The 24,909-nt window shown below is 38.3% G+C and overlaps 1 protein-coding gene across 9 annotated transcripts in view; it reads right to left on the bottom strand.

Moving 5' to 3' along the window:
- Positions 1-24,909, bottom strand: part of NPRL3 (NPR3 like, GATOR1 complex subunit) — a 111,022-nt gene that overhangs the window by 59,745 nt on the left and 26,368 nt on the right. For 2 of the 9 annotated variants that reach the window (XM_072602147.1, XM_072602175.1), the window contains exons 1-6: positions 24,259-24,795; positions 21,098-21,167; positions 15,892-15,930; positions 11,239-11,368; positions 5,045-5,119; positions 1,720-1,873 (exon numbers count right to left, since the gene is read on the bottom strand). In XM_072602147.1, coding sequence (XP_072458248.1) covers positions 1,720-1,873; positions 5,045-5,119; positions 11,239-11,368; positions 15,892-15,930; positions 21,098-21,167; positions 24,259-24,376 — 586 coding nt within the window. In that variant the 5' untranslated portion in view covers positions 24,377-24,795. Of the gene's footprint in view, positions 1-1,719; positions 1,874-5,044; positions 5,120-11,238; positions 11,369-15,891; positions 15,931-21,097; positions 21,168-24,258; positions 24,874-24,909 lie in introns of those variants that run through there. The other 7 variants (XM_072602164.1, XM_072602199.1, XM_072602157.1 and 4 more) reach the window with 7 other exon arrangements.

Genomic DNA, 24,909 nt, shown 5'->3' with positions numbered 1-24,909 from the left:
ATATAAAATAAGAACTTGATATTTCACACTTCCTAGGCTTTCCAGGTGCCTTCAGGTAGGATTATAGCTTAGGTGAAGGCAGAAACCAAAAGAGGCTTCAATTTGGAGCAGATACCCAAATATGGGACTTGGCCCCAGTTCTGAACTCTTCTTTTTATAAACAGCTACTTTGATCCAAATATTTGAAGGCAGTGTGCATCAGCATGAAAGCACAGTTATCTGGAGTTAGATGATCTGTCATTCACAAACTGTGTGATCCTGAGCAAGACACTTCATTCCTCTGGGTCTCGGGCTTCCTCACTGAGAAAACAAAGGGGGTTGCCTTGGCCCCTTCCACTTCTAAATCTATGATCACAAAATGTGGCCTTGAGACAGTTTGGATCGAGCTGGTCTGAGATGTCCAAGATCAACATCTTCAAACAAAACAGCTACAAGGCTCCAGGCACCCTGAGTCACTGAGTCCGGCAACCCAAAGCCCTGTACAAACTAACTCCACTGCCGCACCCCCTTTTCCTCTGGATACTCTCCTGTCTTGCTTCTTCTTAGGACATGAGGGACTCTTCTCCATCTCTGCTTGCTGACATCCCTCCAGACTTCCAGGCTCTACTCAGGGGTCACCCACTCTTCAGTCCCACTCCTCCTTTCCTCTCCTAACTCTCTGAACTTTTCTCATATACTTAGGCTCTTCTATCCTGTATCATGTTTATCCACATACACGTCTTCTCTCTCCTAACTGCACCATAAATTCAGTAAGGACAGGGACTCCTTTTTTGTCTATGCATTTCTCCAGAAATCTAGAAATCTGCAGTGCAATGCACAGAGGAAGATGCTTGCTGTTTGTGAAATGAATAATGTTATACAATGCTTTCCTTATCTTCTTTATTAACCGTTTTGCTCTAATGTAAGGTTTGACTCCAGTGGCACGTGGAGTTTGGATTTTAATTCTATGTCTTCTCCTCAAGTAACGTCAGTAAAAAATCTGGTTTAAGAGATTTAATGGCAATGAAATGGTTCCAAATAACTCCCTCCCTTCCTCCCACCAAAATGCTTTTCTTTAGTCACTTGCCCCCAACACGAGAGGTCTGTCTCCACCACTGCTGGGTCGTAGGACCTTTGAGGCAAGTTTTTAAGTCTCTAAGCTTCATTTTCTTCAGCTATAAAATGAAGTAATAGTACTTATGGTACCTCCTCTATAGAGGTGTTCTAAGGACTGACTGAGGTAAGTATATGCAAAGCATTATGTAAATGTGAGTTAATTACTATAAGAGTAGCAAATTTTATTCATGGCTCAACCCAATATCTGGAAGAATTATTTCCAAATAAGAAAAAACACTTCAAGTTAAAAGTTCCCTGCTATTACCAGCAGTATTAATGTCCTAAAACAGGGTTTAATCCACTTAGACTCATAGAATATCAGAGTTAGAAGGGACCCAAGGATCAAAGTGAGGAAATTAAAGTCCAAAAAAATTATGTGACTTTTCCAAGGTCACACAGCTAGAAAGTGGCAAAGCTCAGACTTAAACCCAGGTCTAAATACCAAGTCTAATGATTTTCCATATCATACCACATTGCCTTTCATTTTAGGGAATATTTAATTTAACCACTAAAAAACAATCTATCACACAGCTGACCTGCTCCTCTACCTGACACTCATCTTCCACTTAAAAATTTCCCATTAGGGTTGCTAGGGCAGGCAAGGGCAGTGAGCCCAGGACTCACTGTCAGACATGGCAGACACTTCATCCTGAATGGCTAAGATCAGCTTGGCCTCTCTGGTCAGGTACTGGCAACGCCTCTCTTCATGCTGCAGCACAATGGCAATTCGACGTGACAGGTTATGCAGGCAGTTTATCACAGAAGGATCTGCATTGGCCTGTAAAGTAAAAAAGTCACTGAATGAAAATGTTATATACACACTACAATTATAAATATAATGTGTATGTACCAAACATGTATGTGAACATATATGTAAGTGTGTGCTACCTTAAGCTATATCCTAATTGGATACAGGCTCAGTTCTAGGCACTACATTAGGAGAAACACTGACAAGTTGGAGAACGTACAGAAGAGAGTAGCCTAGCTGGTGAGGAGACCTGAAATCATGCAAAATGATCCAAGGACCAACTGAAGGAATTTGTGGGGAAATGTGATTTTAATCCTAAAGCTGACATAAGGGAAGCATGACTGAGATCTTCAAATATTTCAAGAGTTCTCATGTGGGAAAGGGATTATTTATTTAGTTTTGACCGAGTGGAAGGGCTACACAGGGTCAGATCCAGCTCTAAATATAAGGAGGAAGTTCATAATTACTGGAGTTGCCTCAAAATGGAATGGGTTTCCTTGGTAGGTCATGAATTGTCTATCACTTCTTCAAAGGGAGGCTGGCTAATCAATTGTGAGGGATATTGTAAAGAGTATTCTTGCTTTAGATATGATGGTCTCTAGGGTTCCTTTTAACTCTAAGTTTCTATTTACAGTTGGCTGTTTGGAAAACTCTCTATATAACAGAAAATAATTACAAAATTACAATGTAGCCCCTTTACAATGCTGGTATTAAGAAAAAAAGACAACCCTGAAAAAGACAAATACCTCTTATGCTATGGTTTTTTATTTTATATAGTTATGATCAGTGGCTATAACTTGACCTATGAATCCATACAATGATAGGATGTGTTATAAAAGGGATGTATTGCATAAGTGAATAGATATTTTCCTTCCCCATTTTTAATATTTTGCTTTTCCATTAAAGGATATAATAGAACTGAATTTACCCTGGTTCAACCCAACTTTACCAAGATATAATATGCCATTATGGTTTAGGAATATACCACATTTCCCACTATGGTATGAGAAGCAGCTATGGCATAGTGGAAAGGGCCCTGATTTGGACTCCGAAGGCCAAGTTCTAGCTCTGCTACTTGCTAGCTGGAGCAAGTCCCTTCACTTCTGAGCCTCAAAGTGGAGGACATGGAGCGTGTACTACACCACAGGGTGTTGTGAAGATAACATGACCTCATGCATATAAAGTGCTTGGTAAACCACAAAGCTCTACATATATATCCGCTATTATTATCACTGTTATTTTTCTCATTTGTACCCTGTGTATATTTTGTTTTTAAATGGTGGGTTACAGGTGTCTCTCAGTACTATGAGATATTAGTAAAATCTATTTGCTTTCACTCATGAAAACCTGAAAACTATCAGCCCTGGACATGCTAGGGTGGGTCATCTGTTCCAGCTCAGAGAGGGTGGAGACAGCAGGTGTTAGATGTTGGTAGAGATGCTTAAAGGACCATCGGGTTCTACAGTCAACAGATAATGAGCCAGCCATGACTTAGGCTTTCTGAAGGCCAAGAGTACCTGCTGAGTCACTGAAGGCTGGGGAGTAAAGGGGGGGAGGGAGGGGAAAAAAGGGAGGATGGATCCTGCTGATTGTAACATCTGGGGCCTTCTTTGCTCTGCAACAGGTGTGCACTCCTGTTTATCTGTCACAAGTGGCCACAGACAATCCCCAAACACAGTAAATCCTTCTAACCAAATATTAATACAATGAACACAGTCATTCCCTTCCTTCATAAGAAGTTATTCTCTTTTATATAACTTTAGGGACATCAGTGCTCCCAAACAGCATCAATTCACTTATGAAAACAAAGAACTATCAGGCTTATGATATTTCAAAATCTCAAAGGAAATAAATGTTACAAATTAGTTACCAGAAAAATCGTCAAGAATTACAAATAGGCACAGCAATTCATCCCCAAAGGGCATCATTACAGAACATTCTATGACCACACCAGTTCCTTCAATGTGAAATAGACATTATTTAGCAATAATCTACTATGCAGCTGGGGTAACTGCCAAAATTAAACCTTCTTTTAGCAATTTTCTTCTCCATATTATATGAATTAGCTTGAATAGTATCTATTCTTTGGTTTATGGAACTTAGAAGGTAAGAATTTGAAAGATAAATCCAGTAACCTCAAAATAAAATTAATATTTGGAAGAATCTAGAAAAAATACCATAGCCAGTAAATCTGCACAGGAGAAAGTATACCTCTCATTTTTCCCTCTGAATAATATACAAATGTCAACAACACATTTCTGTAGCACTTTAAAGGATTACAAACAGCTTTCCTCACAGAAAAAAACCTTACAAAGAGGGTAGTGCAAGCATAATACGCTACATCTACTAATGAGGATGAGGAACTAATCAAAAACACCAGTAATAGACAGACAGGAAGACAACCAGGAGACAACAGTGAAAGAGAGAGCATCAAGAGGGAGAGAATGTTACAGTCATTAAGGATGAAGCTTGAGAAAAGAACAATAGTAAACTTGAAAAGGATAGTCTCAATAGAGTGAGAATGGATAGAAGCCAGAGAGTGAAAAGTAGAGGCAACGATACCGTGCTTTAATAGAAAGAGCACTGGACTTGGAGACAGGAGGCCTAAGTTTGAAGATGGGCTGTGTGTAACATGCACTGGCTAGCTATATGACCTCGGGCAAATCTATTAATTTTGTTAACTCAGTTTCCTCAATTGTAAAATGGCAATGATAATATTTACGCTACCAATCTCATAGGATCATTGTAAGCAAAGTGCTCTATAGGCTTTATACTGCTACAAAAATGAGCTATTATTTTTATTAGAAGCTTATCAGTAAAGACTGAAAATCTGCTTCACAGATATTGCAAGGGGCATCAAATTAAACAGAAGGGTACATTTCCTTTCCATTTATGATCAGTGGCACAGTATGATTTCTAAGGGTAAAACATTGCACCTTACGTTAATGGGAGCCTCCTTTAAACTACTAATCACAGAATCGTTGAACCAGAAAGGGCCATTAGAGATTATCTGGTCCAGCCCCATCTAAAACACCCAGGAGACATGGTTGTCCAGTCTAGTCCATTAGTCCATAAGGACTGACACTTCAGACCCTCCTTTAGTCACTTTAATTCTCATTCAGTTTAGCCTTAATGAGAGAGTAATCACAAATTCCCTCACTCCCAATGATTTGCATGTGACAATTTGAAAAATTACCTTACCCTTAATGCAAATACCACATTAAAGAGAATCATTGTAGGCATCTCTCGTTTTGGAGATGGATCTGTTTTGGATACCTGTGAAACAAACAGAAGTCTATTAAGCAAATGAAATTACTTTTAGAGAGCAATGGAAAGAAGATAGAGCTGGAGATAATCTGATGATGAATGTTTCACAATGGAAAAAGAAAAAAATGTCAAAACTGTAGTGCAATAAGAAAGCTAGTAAGAGATCATTAGAACCAGTCTGGACCATCCACTACCACCAATATTTGTCTGGTGAATCTGTCATGGGTTGGAAGTGGTACAGAGCTGTGCTTGGTCACAACACTCACTTTACCATACGGACAGAACCTCCCTGATTTTGGAGGTTGTTCTGGTGATATAATGAATGCAACATAATCAAATCAGTAAAGGTGATTGTTTTATATTCCTACTGGCATTTTCAAAATACTGAGTATTACATTACAAATGTACAACTCTTATAACAACAGCAAGACTCCATCACTATATTTGTATAACTCTTTACCTTTCTATAGCACTTTTTTGTGCATTATCTCATCTCTGTGAAGGATATTATCTCCATTTTACAGATAAAGAAACTGAGGATCAGAGAGGATAAGGACTTTGTCTAAGATCAAATGGCTAATATGGTAAAGCCAGGCCTAAAAGATAAGAGTCTTCAGGCTCCTAATTCAGGTCTGCCTTTTCACAACAGTGCCTCTCAAAAACACTTGGAATCACAGAATACTATGAGAAGGAACCTTGCAGATTATTTGTCCAACCCCTCATTTTTACATGAGGAAACTAAGGCCCCGAGAGATTCCTCAAGTGACTTATATACACAGTCAAAAAAAAAAATGACCAAGTGACCAAGTTGGAACTAGAACCCCCAGCCCTCTTCACTACATCACACTGCCATATCCAGGCCACTATAACTATCATAATAATGTGGGCAAATCCAACAAACACAATCCAATTCAATAAACACATATCTTTATTTAGAATTTATGTCTAATATGTTGAGAATAATCAGAAAGAATTACTGAAGGGAGAAAGTTTTCTGATCGGATCCAAGTATCATAGAATTGGAGCTAGAAGGGACCTTAGAGGCCAATGATTTCAGCCCCCTCATTTTACAGATGAGCAAACTGAGGCACAGAGCCATTAAGCGACTTGCCTAGCATCACACAGCTAGTATGATTCAAAGTCTAAACAAGGCACTTATTAAGTAATGTCTATTTCCTATACACACATCTTATATTCTCTAGCTCAACTGAGCTAGAGAACTCCAAGAGGACAAGGACAATACCTAATTTAAACGCAGTATCTTCTCTAACATAATAGGCAGTAGAGCAGTGGCTAGAGAACTGCCGTTGGAGTGAGAAAGCCCTGTGTTCAAATGCCATTTCTAATATACATAGGGTGAAGTGACCTCAGAAAAGTCACTTAACTTCTCAGTGCTCTAGGCAACTCTGTAAGACTTTAAGTTGCAGGAAAGATGCCAATCTGCATTGGTAGAAGGAGTTTCCTTACCTGTGAGTTACCCATATCATGAAATTAGAGGTCCAGTCACTATCAGGATATAAAATACAGCACTGATATAAATATGTAAAACTAAAAGCCATTCTCCTGAGTAAATGGTTAAAGGGTAAGAATAGTTTTCAAAAGGTCAAATGCAAATTAACAAATTGCTAATAAGAGAAATGGAAACTGAGACAACTCTTGAGGATTCACCTTGCTCATTAAATTGACAAAGATGATTAAAGACAGAAATAATTGGTCAATGTTGGAAGAACCATGGGGAAATAGTCACACCAGTACACTGTTGGTGGAATTGTGAATTGGTCCAACCGTTCTAGAAAACTATATGGAATTATATAAAGAAAACCAATAAACTTAATTCATATGCTTTGATTCAGTCATCCCACTATACAGCATAAATCCAAAGGAGGTTAATAACAAAAACAAAGGTCCCACATGTAATAAAATATTACTAGCATCACTCTGTGGTAGCGCAAAACTGGAAACAATGTGAAAATCCACTGACTGGAAAATGAGTGAACAAAGTGCGGTATTTAAATGTAATGAAATATTGTGCGGTAAGAAATGGCAAATATGAAAAAAAGTCAAAGAAACCTAAGAAAACGAATCTGAATTGAAATGGAGAAAAGAACTAAGCAAACAACATAGACAGTGATTGCAATAATGTAAACAAAAATAACAATAATGTTGTGAAACTCAGATGAACTGCAATGCCAATCTTCGTCCCAGAGAAAAGAGAAACACCTGGCTCCTCTCTGGAGAGAAGTGGCTTTAAGGTATAGAATAATCCATTTACTACTAGAGGAATTTTGTTAATTGAGTTTTACATAAATTTCTCTTTTAACAAAAGATGAGTCAGTTGGGCAAAGGGAGACTGGGAAATTATTTTGATGTTTAAAAAAAGGACATAAATAAAATTCATTAGTTGGAGGAAAATGTTTAAACTGCTAAAACAAAAAAAAAACCACATAAATACAATCTAAGGTCACTGGGTCTTAAAAAAATGTAAATTATGCCAAGAAAAATGAATACATAAATAAAATCTGAATTCAATGGATCTTTTAAAAATATGTAAATGAGATCATTCTATTCCCAGTTCTTATTGCCACAGATAACTGAAAGCTTGCTGTACATCATTCATGGTTCACAGATGTAGAAGAAAAGAAGAAGGATGAAGGACAGGGTCAAGACAATCCTTTAGGAAGGCAGTGATGGTGTAAAAGAAAAACCAATGGCATTAGAATAATAAGACCTGGATTCAAATCATGTTTATGATTCACTTGCTGACTGACCCTGGACAAAACAACATACTGCTCTGACTTTCAATTTTTCACCTGTAAAATAGAAATAACAATATTTACATGGGAATACTACCATACTATCAAGCTCAGTTATTGTGAGGATCAAATTAGACACTGTAATTCACAAAGTACTATACAATTATAATTACAAAGCACTACTCATAAAGCTATTATTAGTTCTATGACTGTGTAAAAGATAGCAAAGGACACTCTATACAAAGTAGGTACTTGATAAATATTTCCTGCATGGAACAGGTACTTTACCACTTTCCCACAACTCCCCCTCAACCTGCACCTCTAACTCCAACCCTTTATCTCTGCTGTTCTTGACCATTAACCACCGATTGTCACTAAAGAGAACCATCATTTCGAGGAGTCAGAGGAGCTGACTGGTATCCATCAGGCACATTTATTCTAGGCATGGTCAATTTATATGAAATAAAATGGTCACTTTCATGAACAAGTGTTACCACTAGGTGGAAGAAGAGTTCTAGCAGGGCCATAGGGGCTTTTTAATCACACACTGCCAGAGAGAAGCAATGAAGCTTTTGCTAGGAAAAGACTGCTCTAAACAAAACATACCCTTCAGTTTTTTGAACCATCGGAGGAAGCTCATTCTCTTGGTAGAATTTCAACAAAAAGTTTTGACCAGATGGAGAAATGTGACCTTGGTGATCATTCATTCATCCCTGTCCACTTTCTGATGGGAGATAGTGAATCACAGAAGCACAGAGTGTAAGCACTGGAAGGATCCTTAGAGATCACAGTCTAAGGAGCTTAACTTATTTTCATGCCCTGGATCTCTCTGGCAGTCTAGTGAAACCTATGGGCCAGCCTCAGAAAAATGTTTTTAAATGCATTATGTAAAAACCAATTATATTGAAACAAATAAAAATAATAAAAAAATAAGTTCAAGTGCCTCAGGTTAAGGATCTAGTCCAACTCCCTCACTATATAAATAAGGAAACTGAGGCCCAAAGAGGGGAAATATGACTTGCCCAAAGTCACAAAGTCACAGTTATTAGTGGCAAAACCAGGACCAGACCCTAGCTTTTCTGATTCTGAGTCCAATAAATGCCTAGGCCCTCTTAACTTTACCAACTCACATAATTCTTAAATAAGAGCAGAGCAGAAGAAAGATGGGATTAAGATAACCAAACTGAAGGTGATAGCCAGAGACAGAAATTAAGGTTATTAAATGACTTCTGCTAGTTAAATTTAACTTCTCGGGGGCCTTTCCACAGTGCTTTGTAAATAGCACTTAATAAATATCTGTTGATCTGAGGTACCACCTATGAGATTGACTAATATGACAAAAAATGGAAAATGATAAATGTCGGAAAGGATGAGGGAAAACTGGAACACTCCTGCATTTTTGGTGTAGTTGGAAACTGATCCAATCTTTCTGGAGAGCAATATCCAAAGGGCTATAAAACTCTGCATATCCTCTGATTCAGCAATAGCACTCTACTAGGTCTGTATTCCAAGAGATTAAAAAAAAAATGGGAAAATGAACCACATCTACAAAAACATTTATAGCAGCTCTCTTTCTAGTGGCAAAGAATTGGAAAATGAAGGGATATCCATCAGTTGGGGAATGGCTGAACAAGCTGTGGCATGTAAATATAAAGGATTACTATTGTTTCTATAAGAAATGATAAACAGGCAGATTTCAGAAAAACCTGGACAAACTTAGAGTGAACAGAACCAGGAGAACATTGTATACAGTAATAGTAACATTATGTGAGGATCAACTTTGATAGACGTAGCGCTTCCCAGCAATCTAAGACGATTTCAAGAGTGACATCTAATCCAAGTTAATACCAAAAGATTCATGATGGAAAATGCTATCCACATCCAGAGAAGGAACTATGCATCTAAATGCAGATCTAAGCATACTATTTTCTCTGTTTTTTTCTTGTGGTTTTTCTTTTTTGTTCTGATTCTTCCTTCATAACATGACTAATGTGGAAATGTTTAATATGATTGTACACGTACAGCCAGATTGCATGGCATCTTGGGAAGGGGAAAGGGGAAGAAGGGGGAAAGTCTGGAACTCAAAATCTTACAAAAGTGAATGCTGAAAACTAAAAATAAATTAAAAAATAAAAATAATAATTTAAAAAATCTGTTGAAATGAATTAACAATGAACTGTGTAATCTTGTACAACTATACTAAACTTCTATGTCAAAAATAAATGTGGTTTATTTTTAATTGCGAGAACATTGGGTTCTGACTTTTAATTTGCAGGTTAGGTTAAAAAAACTTTTTTTTCTTAATAAGTAACATTTATTTAAATTCTCTTCATTGCTTACAGGAGTATGGTTTTTTAATAACGAAAACAAGTGACGTTCTACCTCATAATCAACAAACAGGTAAATATAACAAAATAAAAGAACAGTAAATGTTAGGAGGACTTTGGAAAGACAGGTATACAAATATTTTACTGGTGAAGCAATGAACTGGCACAACCTTTCTGGAAAGTAATTTGGAATGCTAGTAAAATGACTAAAATGTCCCTACCCTTTGAGCTGGAGACCCACTGCTAGGAATCTACTCCAAGGAGATCAATGATAAAAAGAAAGATACCAAATACACAAAAATATCTATAGCAACATTTTTTTGTGTTAGTAAAGCATCAGAAACCAAGTAAGTGCCTATCATTTGGGGACAGGCTAATCATATTATGATGCATGACTATAATGGAATATTACTGTGATGCAGGAAATGATGACTATAAAGAATGCACAGAAGCATGGGAAGACACACACACTCATGTAAAGTGAACAGAAACAGGGAAACCGAGACTACAGCAAGGAAAATGGAAAGAATAACAAAAAAATCAAAACAGAATGCTGTGAAATTATGATAAAACAGCCTCAGAAATATGAGAATGCACCTCCTTCCTTTCCTGAATGTGGAACACTGTGAACCTAGCTGTGGTGTTGGTTGGTTTTGCTCAACTGTTTTTTTTTTTTTTCTCTTTTTGATTTTTTCTTATAAGATACAGCTCTCTAAGAAAGGGAGAAGGAAGAGACATCAGGAAATGAAGCTAATGTAAGAATAAACTGTAACAATAAAACAAGTTGTGTGTTTTTTTAAAGTGGGGTTCCTCAAGTACACTGCACTTGAAAGGTCAGGAGAACTGGATTCAAGTTTCAGTTCTGCTTTTTTGGGTGTTCTTTGTCAAGTCATCTAACTTCTGAGTACTTTAGATCTGTCATCTGTAAAATGAGGATTTATATTACCATTCACAGAGATGGTTTCAGAATGTTCTAAATAACTAGAAGAAGAGTGATATAGCTACATTAGACCCCATCTTTTATGATCCTTTGTGCTGTTGACCATACCTGTCCCAGAGCATGCTGCAGAAGTGTGGGGTGACCAACAAAGCGCACGTTATCAATCTTCAGTTCAAATTTCTGACCACACATGTCAGACTTAGTTGCCAAAATTGTTGCTAGAATAACATCTGAAAATCTTCAAAAAGAAATAAAATAGAAAAAATTACAACAGAAATTAATAGCACCATAACCCCAACTGCTTCCAAAGGGAAAAGGCAGTTAATATTAAACTGGAGCTTCATTTAGTTTTTATTTTACTAAGAGTTCCAATTAAACTGCCCAATTGTTAAACTTATTGATTTCTAACAATCCACCTTTTTTAAAGAACTTCCCTAAGATTACATATTTCAAATCACCACAATTATAACATGAAAGGCACCAAGAAGCAAAGATTGTAGGCACATGCTGCCATTTTATGACATGCTCTGTGAAGTACAGGAGAGAAATATAAGTTGCAGTTTGCTTTTTTTTTAAAAAGGTAAAAAACTATTTGGAGGTAGCCACTGCCTTGCTAGAGCTACATGTTAATACATGTACTAAGCGACTGTTGACTGATGCAGCCTTTTGCTCAAGCAAATAAAGAACAGGTATTAGCCACTGTGGGATTTTCATATATTGAAAGTATACATGGAAACCTCCCTTCTCCCTGCCTGCAACAAATACTCTACTAAATTAGCAAGAAAATTCAGTATTCCTGAATGAAGAGCAGAACTGAATCATTTGATATTCAACACTATAAACACACTTTAATAAATGCACTTTAATAAGTATTGCATTTTTTCTTAACAAATGGTTAAATACCTCTTATCTGATAAGAGCATTTTAACTTCAGAGTTATTATTTTGTAGGAAACTACGCATGTGTATAATTACGCACACATGTATATATGGAGATATACAGCATGTCTGGATTGTACATACTTATTTTTTAGTATTATGTATGACATTTATGTCTTAATATGTTTGTTACTTTCCCTCAATTCCCTAATGCAAGGATTACAGATAACACAATATCGGAGAAGTGAGGGTGGCTTATGGGTGTGTCTACTACATTCTTTTATCTCTTGTAGCCCAGACCTAGGTTTTAAAAATAGGAAAGTATCTATGCATAATTTAAAGAGGTATTCCTGTCAACAAAAACCTCTGTAATCTGGACAAGTTTAAAGTCTCAATATGTGAAGTTGGTTTTATTAAGGCCAAGAATAAGAATATTTCTGTTTCTTTTTAAATACTAAGATCATACTGTTTTGGAGAAGTCAAATGCAACACTAGAAAGAACTTCAGGTTCATATGGTCCAGTTGCCAGCCCTAGGCATCTGAATCATCAGAACTGAATTATCATAGGATCCATTTTTAAAGATCAACACAATTTGAAATGTTTAATCATGGTGGGAGTGTATAGTTTTGCAGATTTGGAGCTGAAAGGGATCTCAGAACTCAACTGATCCAATATTCTCATTTTTACCTGTGCGGAAACTGAGGCATGAGAGGTTAAGTGACTTGTCTAAGTCACATAGATAATAAGTGAAAGAGTCAGAACTTGAATCCAGGTCTTCTGACTCCAAACCCAGCATGGTGTAGCACTAGTGGTACCACTACTGTCTCAAAAAGTTGTTCTATCTATACTTCCTCTTGCTGAACACTAAACAATGTTTTTGTGATAGAAAAATCAATCTTTTGGTAGCTACTGGATAGCTACCACTATGTTTTTGGTTTTGTTTTGTTTTGGAAACAGGTTCTATTTAATCTGGACTGATGCAACAAGTGGAATATTTTACAATTAAAAAGGATTTTCAAACTTGAAGACAAGGATTCATTTATTTGAAGCAAATTTCTATACAATCTAGATAATTCTCAATGTATATATAATGAAATTTCACCCATATTAAGTAGAACATAAGAACCTCCCTACTAATGAATAATATGCTGAAAGAAATCTAGCAAGCAGAGCAACTGTTCAAAAATTCTTATCTTATTTAGGTCAGTCCTGTTTTGGTCTGCAGCAGAACAAGCCAGAAGCACTAAAAATTTAGGTTCCCTGATGGCAGGCCTAAGGTTTTCTGAGTAATCCTGAACCAAATCAACTGCCCACTGGGTTCACCTGAATGTAACTGGAATGATCTGATACATAGAATTAAGCACTAACATCTATTTCTTTCATAGTTAAGTGACTAGAGACACATTTTCTGCTTGAAAATACTGAGCCTTTGGATAAGTAAGAAATAAAATAGTGGAAACTTGCATAGGAATTAAGTAAACCCCTTTTGGAGTCAGAAAGCCTTTAGGGTACTTGACCATCCTGAGCAAATTTCTACTACCTGGAATAACAACGTAATGCCTGGCACCTAGTAAGTACTTAATAGATGCTTGGTGACTGACTGTCATAGGCTACTGTCCACACTTTTAACAAAAGTTTCTGTCTTGGATTAGGGCAAACTAACAATAACAACACAATCCTCTATACAGGCTTTACAATTTACAAAGCTCTTTTCTCATAACAACTCTGCAAAGGATAATTATTATTATCCTCTCCATTTCACAGATGAGGAAATTAAGGCCCAAAGGGCTAGAGAACGGTGTTATGTGACAAAAAAAGGACCATAAATGGATCTGCTTTTAAATGTACTCTCACTTTCAGTCTCATGATGGACAACAAAAGTAGAGGTAGAGTTTAGGTACTAGAAACTGCTCAAATATTACCTCTTTTCTCTACCACCAGGTGGCTAGGGGAAGATAGGGGAAGAGGCTAATAAAACGAACTCCACCTCATTCCAGAAAGTTCTCTTTTTAAAAAATTGTGCTAGTTAGAGATAATTTTGCAAGAAGAATTGCGATCATGAATGTGGGGAGAAATGCTATCTTAAATTCTTAGCTTTTCCATAAAGACTATTATTACCTTCCACCCTTAAATGGACCAAAAAAACTACAACCAGCTTCTCTTCAGCAACCAGATTTAGCTCATTATTTCCAAAAATTAAAAATGAAGCAGAAGATCCTGAGCTTATGAGAATCAAGCCACACTTCCCCCAGGCCCACTTCTATAAATCCAACATTGTGTCTATGTGGTACAATCAATGTATTCAAGAAGCCCAAGAGAGGGTGCTTTTCCCAGAGTCTAGAGGGAAGCAAAGAGTCTAGCAGGGGGCATTACTCTTTTTAACGTATGATGAGCCACTTTCAAGACCCTATTTTAAATAAGATTGCCTCAAATGGACCTCTGTTTTAAATGGGCCTCTCTAGATTAAATGCAACGTAGAAGAACTGAAGAATTTGGTGTTATGAGGGAATTCTTTCTACTCCGTCACCATACTTTAAAAAAAGAGGACTTATAGTCAGTCCCTAAAAATCATGAAATCAGATATTTGGATATGCCGAAAGGGTTTTGGTTCAATACCACACATTCTGTCTTATAAATTGTATAGAGACAATATATTTCTGCAAATAAAATAAAATTCATAATTATTAAATAATTAAGCAAAATTCCTGTAGGTGGGTAATAGTAAAAAGCAGTTGAATGATTATAATTAATAATATACATATCTTCTAAGATTACAGGAACCATTTCTACTTCTCTTTAAATGAAAAGGTTTGGCATTTGGGGCAATAGTGAAAAAAAAAACTGTACAAAAATGTGCAAAAAAACCCCAACAGCAAGGAATTGTGAAATTAATTAGAAATTTGGGCAAAGTACCTACACGCAGAACAAAATAGCCTACCTGTGAAAAAAAGCTAGGGCACTTACACACCCACTAATTCACTAATTCATCTGGGCATCCTGATTTGGTTTGACATCTCAGGGGGTAAAGAGTAAAATAAGAATAAAAGTGCTCCCAAGAGCAGTGTCCTAGTCTAAAAGTGCTACCTCTGTACCTTGTGTACCAGGGGAAAATGCTTGTACTAGGTGATCACACCCTTCCAATTTCATCACCTCAAACTCTTAGCAAATAAACCAGACTACGGGGTAAGAGGGACCCCCAGGAGAAAAGGTATGAAGATTGTCATTTATGAAATCATATAATCCATTTCTATTTGAGTAGAAACTGCTTATAAATACTAGGAGGAGAAAGTTTTTATTCCTTCCTGGCACCCCTAGTAGCAACCAACACAGGAAACATACATATACTGGCATTGGCCCCACTTAATTCCCAGAACCTGAATAGAAAGTGTACCTTTAAAATACGCCTGAAGAAACCAGGAGGAAAACTAACTTGTGAAACATACTCTTCTGGGAATATGTGTATAGAAACAACCTCTGATCCTCCTCCATAACATAATTATATTGACAATACAACCTGATGCCCATATTCATCCATAATTTGTCAGAAAGAATTGGCTAAGGGTTTGAATGTGGTTAAAGCTAAGCCCTTTCCAGAAAATATTTCTTGGTATCCACTTGGGCTCTCCAGGAACACACAATAGCTAAACACCTCAGGGTTCAGAAGAGAGAAGTCTGGGTTGGAGGAAAGCAGGGAAATGTTAGCAGGACCTCCTAACCCCTTTGGGGAGATCTGAGCATTGAGCATCAGAGTGATGGCTGCTGTTGTTGTTTCGTTAGTTCACTGATCAACATCAAGTGAAAATCAGAAATTAAGCACAATTATAAAGAGAAGAGGAAGCACGAGTGGAGGCAAAGAGACAGCAGAGAATGCTTTGGTCTTACCCTGCAACCAACTGTTCATCAGTTAGAGGACATTGCTCGCTGAAATGGGAATATGACCATCAAAACCAAACAAAAATAATAAATCATGAAAAGTAACATGAGACTGTTTAGGTTTTTAAAGACAGCATTTAAAAACTGGAAGATGTACAAAATTGTTAGGCGTTAATTGCTATAAATCAAAGATAAACAGCTGATGAAGGAAGAAACTCTTGCATATACATAAAAAAGGATTATCCACATTAAACAACAAGGCTTACAAAAATGTTTTCCTTTGAGAATTCTATAATTATACCCCCATCCATCTGCCCACCCAAAATCCCAGTTTTCATATTTGGGAGGCAGAGTAATAATATATGAGAAGGGGAAGAGTGCAGAATTAGTTCCAGTTCTTCAAAAAGCTTGATTTCTTCATTTAAATGCAGCAACTACATGTCATATCTACTAATACCAGCCTCTCTCCTTCAAGCCCTTCACTACCTATAACACATCTGTAGTTCATTTTATATCTTTCTAAAGTACTTAAGAAGAAGAGACTCTAAAACCTCAGCTGCCAAGAAAAAAACTATCTGGAATTAAATTATACAGCAACAGAAAACAGGCCTAACAAAATTCCCAGGATTATGCACCTCTACATTTTTATATTCTGAATCTTTCTATGATTACAAATTTTACAAATGATTACAAATAGTAATACTAGTAGTGGGCAATTATATAACTTACAAAAACTTTACATACGTTATCTCATTTGAGGCTCATGACAACTCTGTGACATAGAACATTTTCTGGATGAAAAACCTAAGACTCAAAGAGATGGAGTATAAGGGGTGCAGGCCATAGGACAAAGAGCACTAGCCTGAATATCAAGAAGGAATGGGTTCAGATAACAGCTGGCATGACCTCAAGCAAGCTATTCCACCACTCTGGTTTCAATGTCTCTATCTGCAAAATACAATGTTCAATTTAAGATCTCATCTATTTTTAACATTCTAGAATTTTTCTTGGGGGAGGAGGGACTGATCCAAGCCTGTGACTCCATTGGTGTAGGAAACTCCTTATTACAAGATATATATGACAAAGGAAGAGTGAACCCACAAAAGGCAGAGGAAATACCCTCCACTACTGCAGGAAAATCTGCTGACTGCGTGGCCCTGACCAAGTCACTCAGCCTCAGTATCATAAGGAACCTTCTAAGACTAGAAGCTGTGGAACAGGTGTCAAAATCTGCAACATTTTAGAATGAGGATATAATTCTCTGAACCTAGACCTTACTCCAAATACAATGTTCTCCAAGTCACAAAGTTGCTTCAAAGCTGCTTCCTGTGAGAGAACACTGCCTCAGAAAATGAGTCCACAGGAGACACAAAGGATCCACAGTAGTGCCCAGGTCACAGTGAGTGTGCAACAAATATATATCCGATGAATGGATCAATTAGGCAATCCCCAAACTAAACAGACAAGGTAAGAATTTGAGATAGTATAGCTTTATTGACTATAATAGCTTGTCCCTAGAGATATGCAGTCTCCCCCTTCCCGCTTACATTCAGGTTAGCCAGTAGAAAAAAAAAAAGAAAAAACATGTCTGAAAGCTTCCAAAGCTTTTGCTGACTTTGGACAGCTGATGTAGAAAACTGAAATCAAAGTGAAAGTTTTATTATTACCATTATGCACTATCATGTTATGACAAGATTGTTTTGGTTCAGTTTTGCTGTTTTACATATATCTTTTAAGAGGGGAAAACCACAACAGTGGACTTGAAGATAAAGAGCCATGCACACCATGTAAGAGAATTGTACAGTCTAAGGATCTCCAATTTCAGAGGTATTTGTGCTTTATCTCATCAGGCCACACAAAGTCAAAAATTATCTCTACTCAAGGGTGAAAGGGTGTGACATAAAACACTACAATCACCAAGTCCACAGTGTTCAAAGAAAACATCCAGTATGAGAGAGGAATCCTGATCCCTAAGATCACAGAGGAAAATCAGGGACAAGGGTAAGATTAGAATCTAGATCTCTGACACAACTAAAAGTGGCTTATCATATCATAGAATCACAGGGTTAGAGCTGGAAAGGACCTTAGAGGCCATCTAGTCTAATCCTACCTCCATTTTTTTTTAACAGATGAAGAAACTGAGGTCTAGAGAGTTAAAGTAACTTGCCCAAGGTCACAAAGGTAGTTAACAACAGAAATCTTGACTCTAAATTCATAGTGTCTAAAAAGGAATGGTCTGAACAGGAATTGATCAATTTTTTGCATTAAATCTATCCTTCTTTGCATTAAACCTACCATTTAAACCTGCATTAAGCTTTCAAAGAGTTCTATTTAATACTTAAAAGTCAACAAAAACCACCATGCAGGCTGACAATTTCAATAAGCTAAGCTCAAATACATAAAATATTTACATATCAAATATAAAAACAGGGCCACTTGCTAGAAAAACAGTAAAAACTTTCAGGCATGTTGTTGCAGAGTTCCCAGATGGCTCTGTCTTTCCAAAACTGCCAGGCACTTCCTTACAACTATTTATTATTCATTGCTGATGCCCATAATACATTTGGAAAGTGTTTGGACAGGGAAAAGTAATGAAACTTATCTTGAAAACTGTAAATCAATTTGGTTGGCATAGCCCTGTAAATTTAGAGAAAAACCTTAGTCCTTTTAGAATTGGGGAAGCCCAGTTAGACTGAAGTGACCCAGTTCCTCCAGATCCAGGTTCTTGTCCTGCTTCTGCTTCCCATCAAACTTATTTCTTTTGGAGGAGGAGTTTCATTAGTGTGGGGAGCTCCTGGCATGGACACTCCAACAACAGATGAAGCCAGGAAACTGTAACTCTGTTTTAGCAAGCAGCCTGGGGCACTAAGAGGTGGAGTGATCTGCCCAGGGTCACAGGTCTGTGTCCAAAGCAAGACTGGAATTAAGGTTTTCCTGATTCCAAGGCTTTATCCACTACACTACGTTGCCTCTCCACGATATTTACGGTCACCTGAATGAGAAATATTGTCATTTTGAAAAAGGCAGATATTATGTTAAGCGACAGAGCACTTCCACATTGTCACAAAATTTTCTAGTCCTTTCCAAAGGAGAACACAGCTTCTAAGTGCTGGAAGGCATTCATTTTAGGCTGAGATTGTTTCCTTGAAAGAACTTCACAATTCAAGCCTATACTAAAAGGAATAAAGCTAACTTTGATGACAGAATTTATCGTTCCCTGGCTTAAGTTAGCTATGGAAATTAATTTCATTAAGAATTTTCTAGTTTTTACTATTTCTCTGAGAAATAAAATAGATGGCACTCCCAGGGCTCTCAGAGTTCTGTACCTCTTTTACTGTACATGGACTGACAAATGTGTGAAGACATTTCATTCGTCATACACTCCTGTAAATAATGCAAACGAATTTAACAAATATTTATTAAGTGCCTACAACGTGCAAGGTAACATGCCCTGTACTATGCCATGCACAAAGACAAATGCTACACACAGACCTTCAGCTAAAGAAGGCGTATTCTAAGCTGTAACAACATTTCCCCTTGGACCTTTTCATAGGACTTGGTTTTGCAACTTACCATACTTTACATTTAACTGTAATATACAATACTATATGATAGTCACATTTATGTCTATTCGCCCTACTAGATATAAGTTCTATTAGTACACAGACAGCTTCTTATCCAAACTTTGTATCTCACCCTATGTCTAGCACAGGGTTTAAAAAATGTTTGCTTAAAGAACAAATAAATTCAGACATCTGAAGACACTGTAAAAAGTGTCAGTTCAGCGAAACATATGGACACTGTCTCATTAGCTCTCACTGAAACAAATAGCACCCTGTCAACACATGGCCCCATGAACTGCTACAATTAAAAAAAATGATCACCCAGTAGATCACCTTTCAGTAAAGAGCCTTCTCAACATGAGGCTGGTTAGTTCCATGAGGGCAGGGACGGTTTCATTTTTCTCTTCGTATTTTCAGCACCTAGTACATTACTTAGCACATTAATTGAACAGTGTGTGGCCAAGTCCATATCTGAAGCCTTTTCAGTTTGTTAAGTCCTTCCAGAGCCTACATTTCTTTGTCCACGGCTTTAACAGCCCAAGGTAACCACCTCATCAAAATGAAGCATCAAGGAAGACGAGCAGAGGACTCACAAGTAAGGAGGTGACGACCTGGGTTTACAAACAGTCCTATCAAGCAGTTAGAAGAATTACCAAGTCAACCAGTCAGTCCTACAACTCCAGCCACCTATGGGACATCTCTACCAAGATGCTGCATCAAATATTTCCAATTCATCATGTCTGAAACAGAAGATTCAAACAGAAATTGATCGATTTCTGCATTAAAATCACCCTTCACTAAGCTTCCCTCTTTCCACTGAGGGTACCATGACTTTGCCAGGCAACCAGATCCAAATACAGATCCAAACACAGACAATTTCCTCTCCCCTTTCCTTTACCTCTTATCCAGTTAACATGTCTTGGTGACTACACACGCCACCTCTCTCACACCTGCCTGATCCTCTCCATACATAAGGCCAGCCTTCTAAATCAACTCCTCATCACCTTTCACCTACACTATTCTAACAGCTTCATACCTGTTCTCCTTGTTTTTAGGTTCTCCCCTTTCCAGCTCACCTTTCACATGGCTTCTAAAATAATCTCCCTAATACACAGGCCTGTCCACGTTACTCTTTTGCTCAAAATCTCCGTGGTTCCCAGTTGCCTCTATATTTGAACTCGTCAGCTGGGAAGTTAAGACCATCCACAACCTGCTTTCAACCAACTTTTCAAACCTTACTTCAAATCATGCTCCTTCATAAATTACATTACAGGCAAAAAGGACAACTAGCTAGTCTCAGAAATCAATATCCACCTCAGTGCAATATCTCCAAATTCTTGTTTTCCTTCAAGTGCTGTCTCCTCTGAGAAGACTTCCCTTATGTCCCTTCATTGTTAATGCTCTAATCCTCCTCAAATTATCTTGTGTACACTGATTTCTGAATATGTTGTATCCCCCAATGGAATGTAAGCTCCTTGAAGGAAATATGTTTTTTTCTTCTTTATAACACCAGCACCCAGTACATGGGCTTAAATACAGTGGGCACTTACAGGATAATCAGGATGGAATGGGAAGGGAGCTATGTACTTTTCTGCCACCTAAATTTTTTTTCATCCTCTACTTTTTCTGAAAGGGTAGGAAGGTTTCGTTACCTGGAGTCCCCATCTTGGTCATCTGTATTGTCGCCTGTGTTGTTAACAGCATATCGGCTACGTGGCTTATCTATAGCAAAACAAAATAAAGCCTTCCATTAAATATGATAAATTAGGGGAAAAGTCTATCACGGACAAATTATCTTCACAGATAATCCCCAAACTTCTATTTAAATCATAGGTTTCCATCTTTCCCCACTAGATATGGTGCTTTTAAAAAGATTTTATTCCTGGTTCCACAACTTGTTGGCAAAACACAATCTCTTTGGGCATCAGTTTCTTCAACTACAAAATGGGAATAATACTCCTTGATCTACCTACCTCATAAATTTGTTGTAAGAAAATTACTAGAGAAATGTGGGAACTATTATACTCACAAACTGCTTATCAATGTTCTTGGCAGCTGTTTTTCATTTCTACTTCCCAGACACAGGCAAAAGTGTTTTTAAAAAACAATGAATTTGATAACAGTGAATAGTGAAAGAGGAAAGGAGTCACCCGAGGTCTGCAGACAACAAGATGGCTGAACTCTGAGAAGTTCTACCTGGACAATGACATCTTCCCTAACCCTTTCAACCTACAATGGCCTCCTTCTACCCAGAATCCTTACAGAACTTTAAAGTCTATACCATGCAATTTAGCATTGCGTACTATTATACACTATAACTGTATACTATACAACAATGTATACATTATACATACAACATTGATGCTGCATAATTAGTATGATGATCCCAGGTTGAATGAAAGCTCCTTAGGGCAGGAGTCACATCCTGCCCTATATCCTCCCACATATATAAAATATATATATTTTAAATCCTCCATACCCTCTAAAATAGTGCTTTGTATCTTAGTAGATGGTGGTGCAGTAGATAGTGCTGGGCCCGGAATCAGAAAGACTTACATTCAATTCCAGCCTCAGACACTTACTAGCTACTTACCTACTTTCATGTTACCAACAAAAGTGGACAAGCTTCTCTTCACAGAAGTGAAAGACAATGGATGTGGAACATTGCACTTAGTTGATGTGTTGTTAAACTAGTTTTTAAAAAAATTGTCTGTTCTATGGGATGGCTATCTGAGTAGGAGGATATGAGAGGGGAGGAAAATATGTGGGAAAGGTGGTGTAAAAATAAAAGATTCAAATAAAATAGTTTTTAACATGTGGCTAAACTCATAGAGTTAAGTAAGCAGTAAAACAAAATCAACAGGAAGTTCTTAAATGCAGTGCTTGGACCTATATAGGTGATGCCATTCCACAGCTTACATATCCTAAGGGCAAGGAGTACAAAAGAACAAATACGTGTTCAAATCCTGGCTTCCAACCCATGTGACTTTGACCAAGTCACTTTCCCTCTCCTGGACTCAGCTTTGTCATCTATAAAATGATGGGTTTGGATTAGATGGCACTAGCATCCCTTTCAACTCTAAATCTCTGATCCTAAGAACTAATGACCAGAACTAGAGGAAGGTGCAGAGCACAATGGGTGAATCCCCTATGGTAGATTTATGAGAGGACATAGCTAAGAACCTCACAGGATAAGCAGCCCGGAAAGATTAAGATCTGCTTATGGGAGAGAGCATCCATATCAATGATATTACAAATCCATACAATTATCAGAACACAAGAATAGTTCTAGAAAGAAATGGCATGTTGAGTTGGTAAGTTGAATAAAATGTTTTCCCACAGTGGAAAGTACAGTTGATTATGAAAACTCTGACAATTTCATAATAGCATATTAATTTTTAAAACATTCTTTGAAGAAAATTCTAATATTACAAAGTAGAAATACAACACTCAGCTAACTACTGAGACTTTTCCAAAAAAATGTTTTCTTACGCAAGAAATGGGGGCAAGCTAGGCACACAGAGAACAGAGTGCCACACTTGGAGTCAGAAAGCCTTATCTTCCTGAGTTCAAATCTGGACTCAAGACAATTACAAGCTATGTGACTCTGGACAAGTCACTTCAGCTGCTGGCCTCAGTTTTCTCATCTGTAAAATGAGCTGGAGAAGAAAATGGCAAACTGCCCCAGTATTCCTGCCAAGAAAACCCCAAATGGGGTCATGGAGAATTGGACACGACAGAAACAACCAAACAAAGGGAAAAATCCACAAGACATATGATAGAATTTCAGATTTGGAAAAGACCTCAGAGGCCATTTAGTCTCTAAACCAGAGGTGTCAAAACACTTGACCTGCCACTGCCACAGTCCTGCATGTGGTCCTAACCTATTAACATGTAACTGGGAAATATTTAACAAAATAAAAAGTTAATACGAGATTTTCCTAGGCATCCTTATGTACAATTTAATGGCCCCCTTTTCTATTTGAGTTTGATGCTACTGCTCTAGACCTATCTAGTTTTAGACCCCCTACCATCACAGATGAGGAAATTGAGGCACTGGTGGTGGTTAAGGGATCTGCCCAAAGTCACATATGTTGTTATCTATCAGAGCTGTGATTTAAACCCAGGCTCTCTGACTTCATCCAAAGCCAGTGTTCTTCTCACTGTACCAGTTACTGAAATGTAGTTTTTAGACTTCAATCAATTTAGAAACTTTTTCATTCTCAAAACTTTTCAATACATGACTAAGAATCACTCATGAACAGTCTTCTCTGAAATAAGTATGGAATTCATTTAGAAAGGAAGCTTATTTATTATCATCATTTGGAATATCAGGCTCTATGATCTGTGACCATTAAACAAACTGCCTGTCACAATGTGGAATATGAAGAAAAATACATTTTCTTCAAAAAGAATCACCAATAAAAGTTTTTTTAAGACCAATACATGAGGGTTAGAAAGTTTTCCAGAGAACAAAAGTAACTTTTTTAAATTTTTTCATTGCTTTGTGGTTCAGGCTGAAAAATATTATTTATCTGTAACCTTTAAAAGAAAGAGGGAGAGACACGAGCTTCACTTGGAGGACGATCACAATGACGTCAGTCACTTTTAATTCCTGGGTGGTCTGCCCCTCGGAGGAGTCTCAGAGACGCCAGATACCCTGTTTTCACCCCAGGGGGCTCGCTGTTCAGTCCCTACACAAACCACCGAGGTTCTTCGGTGCTCGCAGCCAAGGCTGGGAAGGGCAGACCTGGGGCCCCGTCCCCAGCGGCCCGGGAGCCCCATCCCACACCGCCACCACGGGCGCACTTACTTGTCTGGGACGCAGGGTGTTCCTGGCTTCTCTGAAATGGGTACCTGAACAGTAACTTATTGCCCCTGCTCCCTGAACTGACCAGGATCACACTGATGGGGCTGGTGTTGTCCCCCATCCTGGACCGAGCTGGGGGCGTTTGGAGGAGGGACCGGAAGGTGCGCTCTGGGCTGGACCAGAACCAGGCCTCCTTGGGGCTAGGAATTCGGGGGAGGGAGGGGTGGAGCTTGAGGGCGATGGAAGGGGGAGGTCGGGGGTTCGGTGTGAGCTGGGGTGGGGCCCGGGGCTTGGAGGGTAGAAGAGCGGAGGCTTGGAGCAGGCCGACGCAGGAGGCCTGGGAGCGCGGGGCTTCGGGCACAGGGGCTCCTAAGGCGGAGGGGGCGGGAGGGAACGAGGCCGGGCCCGAAGGCTTGAGGGGCACTTGGGGCGCTGAGGAGGGGTCGGTGGAGAGGAGGGACTCAGAGCGGAGGGCGAGTAACGGAGCCTCTCGGGAAAGACGTAATCTTGGGCCCGGGAACCTCGGAGGCCGCAGGAGACGGAAATGTCAACTTGCCCTCACCCGGGGCCCGGGAGTCACGTCCGGAATTGCCTCTCACCTCCAACTAGTCTCGCGAGGCTTCCGTAGGCCTCGAGCGGTTGCCCTAGCAACGC

This window comes from Notamacropus eugenii, chromosome 1, assembly GCF_028372415.1.
Source record: "Notamacropus eugenii isolate mMacEug1 chromosome 1, mMacEug1.pri_v2, whole genome shotgun sequence".
Classification (NCBI taxonomy): Eukaryota; Metazoa; Chordata; class Mammalia; order Diprotodontia; family Macropodidae; genus Notamacropus; species Notamacropus eugenii.
This window is presented reverse-complemented; position numbering and strand designations above follow the sequence as displayed.